At 43.2% G+C, this 2,657-nt stretch overlaps 2 protein-coding genes across 2 annotated transcripts in view; both read right to left on the bottom strand.

The window, feature by feature from the left end:
- The window catches only part of LOC107098907 (coagulation factor XIII A chain-like), an 8,125-nt gene extending 7,751 nt beyond the window's left edge, over nt 1-374 (bottom strand). Inside the window, exon 1 of the mRNA XM_015396797.1 lies at nt 365-374. Coding sequence (XP_015252283.1) covers nt 365-374 — 10 coding nt within the window. The remainder of the gene's footprint in view (nt 1-364) is intronic.
- Nucleotides 375-1,539: 1,165 nt separating this feature from the next.
- Nucleotides 1,540-2,657, bottom strand: part of LOC107098911 (coagulation factor XIII A chain-like) — a 2,190-nt gene continuing 1,072 nt past the window's right edge. Inside the window, exons 4-5 of the mRNA XM_015396801.1 lie at nt 1,938-2,189; nt 1,540-1,737 (exon numbers count right to left, since the gene is read on the bottom strand). Coding sequence (XP_015252287.1) covers nt 1,541-1,737; nt 1,938-2,189 — 449 coding nt within the window. The 3' untranslated portion in view covers nt 1,540. The remainder of the gene's footprint in view (nt 1,738-1,937; nt 2,190-2,657) is intronic.

The raw sequence follows: 2,657 nt of genomic DNA, 5'->3' as shown, positions 1-2,657 counted from the left end.
ATAAATGCACAGCGGTCATATAACTTACATCCTGGCAGGTAAATATATAAACATAGGTGCATTATATGCTCTATCTTAAAGAAATTATTACAATTATATTTTCCAGTCTTAATCAGGAGGCTAGGGTTTTTCTCCGTACATGACTCGGCATTAAAAAAAGTGTTGTGTTTTGAATTCTAACCAAAGAGATCTGAAAAAGCTCCTCTTCATTCAAACTAAGAATACTTCCATAAAAATCCATGATTGTTTGTTTTTAATCGATTTACAAAATGCAGAGTGAGTGATCAAAATGAAAATCTAAACTTGATATTAACGTTAGGCCTTACATTAATTATTCAAAAACAGAGTTGTTGGCCTGGCTGACCGGGTTCCATGTTTGGTTCCCCTGCAAGGCGATGAGGATTGAAATGATATTAGGAAGGAATCAACTCTATCGCTGCATTGTAGGTTTTTTAAAAACCTGAAACCTGAGCCCCCCCCCCCTCTGTTTAAGGTTGGCTTTTCTTTCTTAACATAGATGGCTTCCTTCACGCCCCTCTCAAACCAAGTCTTCTTTGTCCAAAATTTGAACATTCTAGCCTCAAACTATGGAAGCTCATTGGTAGAATTCCCTTATGACAGAAAGAAGGCCACGATTCACACCATCTATCATCCAGAGGGGGGAACATTTATTTACAAAACCGAATTCATACAGCTGTCTTAAACACTTCATACATTCAGCGCTATGTCCTCACATCTGTTATTTCCCCCAACCTTCAATCCATTGTGGGCGGCATTTATAGGTTCCATATCGCACTGTGTGGATGCACGCGCACGGGAATATTGTGTCGACATCTTACTGGAATTCACGTGTGCTGATTTGCGTCAAAGTCACTGCGACCCTCAAGAGGTGTTTACACAGACGCTCTCTGTTTTTGCCAAACCCCCTCATGCAGCCTTGGGGACCATGGTGTTACTAAGACTCAAAACTGACCTTTAAGTTTGGTTGCTAAGTAAGTGTAGGGCCATGTTGTAGGATATATTCTGATTCTGATTTCTGATTCTGATATAAGACAATAAAACTGCTTCTACAAAACTAATGTGCTTCGTCCTTGAGGTGCAGGTGGATGCAGAGTCTTGTCCAGAGGAGGGCGCTCTTCTGTGTTGGTCCATGCGTCTGTGGAGAGGTTGTTTGGTTTCTCCAATATAAAGATCAGAGCCTCACTGCATTGAATGGCATAAACCACTCCACTCATCTTAGGTCTGGGGGTTTTTGTCTTAAGGATGCACTAGTCTCTGTCATCTAAAAAGCATCCTAAAGACAAACCCCCCCGCCGCCTAAGAGGAGCTGGATGACTGAGAATCTTCACCAGCATATTGTATAGATTAATAAAATCATGAATCTGCATGAACGTGATTGACAGGCTTTAGATGAGTGCTAAGGTATCCTCACCAAAGCAGATGCGGTCCGGACCATTTTGATAACATCGCCACGCTGTTGGACGGGCATCCGGCAGGCATCCATGAGGTAGATACAGCAATCCAGAATGCCGTCATGGAACTACATGGGAGTAAAGACGTTGAGACCAAATTCCAATTGGTTGATGGTTTGTGTCTGCCTATGCAGCCCAATGATTACCTGTCCGTAGACCCAGCCACGGTCAGAGATAGAACCCACTGCACCCTGAGATATCAGACCAGTTTCATTCATGACGTACTCCATACGTCCAGCTTCATCCGGGTAGAACACATCATCATCTGCAAACATCAAAACACATTCAGCTGCACACCATAGAGACCGTTTCACACTTGTCAAATCCAAGCAGCCCAGTGTACTTAGAAAATATCGTTGTCTTTCACTTGCCCTCAAGGTTTGGAGTCAACTTGCTAAAAAAAAGAAAAGAAAACTGCACCACCTCTCACAGCCACTGGGTGGCAGTAAACTCAGAGTGTTGTACCTGGAGACCAGGCGTTGAACAGCAAGTAGAAGTTGGTTTTGGGGTCCTTCTCGGTTCGACGCATACCGTTTGCATTGGCAATGGCCACATACATACGATACAACCCCACAACGGCCTTGGGATTCGGTGTGATCCCGAGGGACACGACCGCACCACTCGCTCCAAGGATCTTTCCAGACCAGGAACCACCACCACCACGGTTCCCGAAAGTGACCACCACCCTTGTATTACTGTTGGAGCTAGGGTCAGAACCTATAGGGGACAAGATAGAGAAATTTTAAAGTAGAGAGGTAACATTCACACCCTTTCACACATGATAGTTGAATAAATGCACATAGTCTTTGTCTAGGGTTTTGGCAGTAATCCATATATCATCTACTCTTGCAAAGAACAGAAAGAACAAGACAATAATCTTGTTCAGCATCAGCTTCCTTTGCCTGGTTTATATAGTATTCCCACTGTGAAAAACTGAGAGTATCATGCAATGATTGATGGTGATAAATATGGGGATGTTCTTGAACAAAGCACTCGGTCTGTGAAAACCAGCTTCCAGCAGGGCAAGGACCCAAAGCATGCTGCTAAAGCAACACCCAAGAGTTTTAATAGGAGACATTTAAACATGCAAGAATGGCCTAGTCAAAGTCCAGACCTCAATTGGAGAATCTAAGGTTAGACCTGAGTATCTGCTGTTAACAAACATTAAGAGGCTTCAATACAATT

Source organism: Cyprinodon variegatus, unplaced genomic scaffold (genome assembly GCF_000732505.1).
Source record: "Cyprinodon variegatus isolate N-32 unplaced genomic scaffold, C_variegatus-1.0 Scaffold821, whole genome shotgun sequence".
NCBI lineage: Eukaryota > Metazoa > Chordata > Actinopteri > Cyprinodontiformes > Cyprinodontidae > Cyprinodon > Cyprinodon variegatus.
This window is presented reverse-complemented; position numbering and strand designations above follow the sequence as displayed.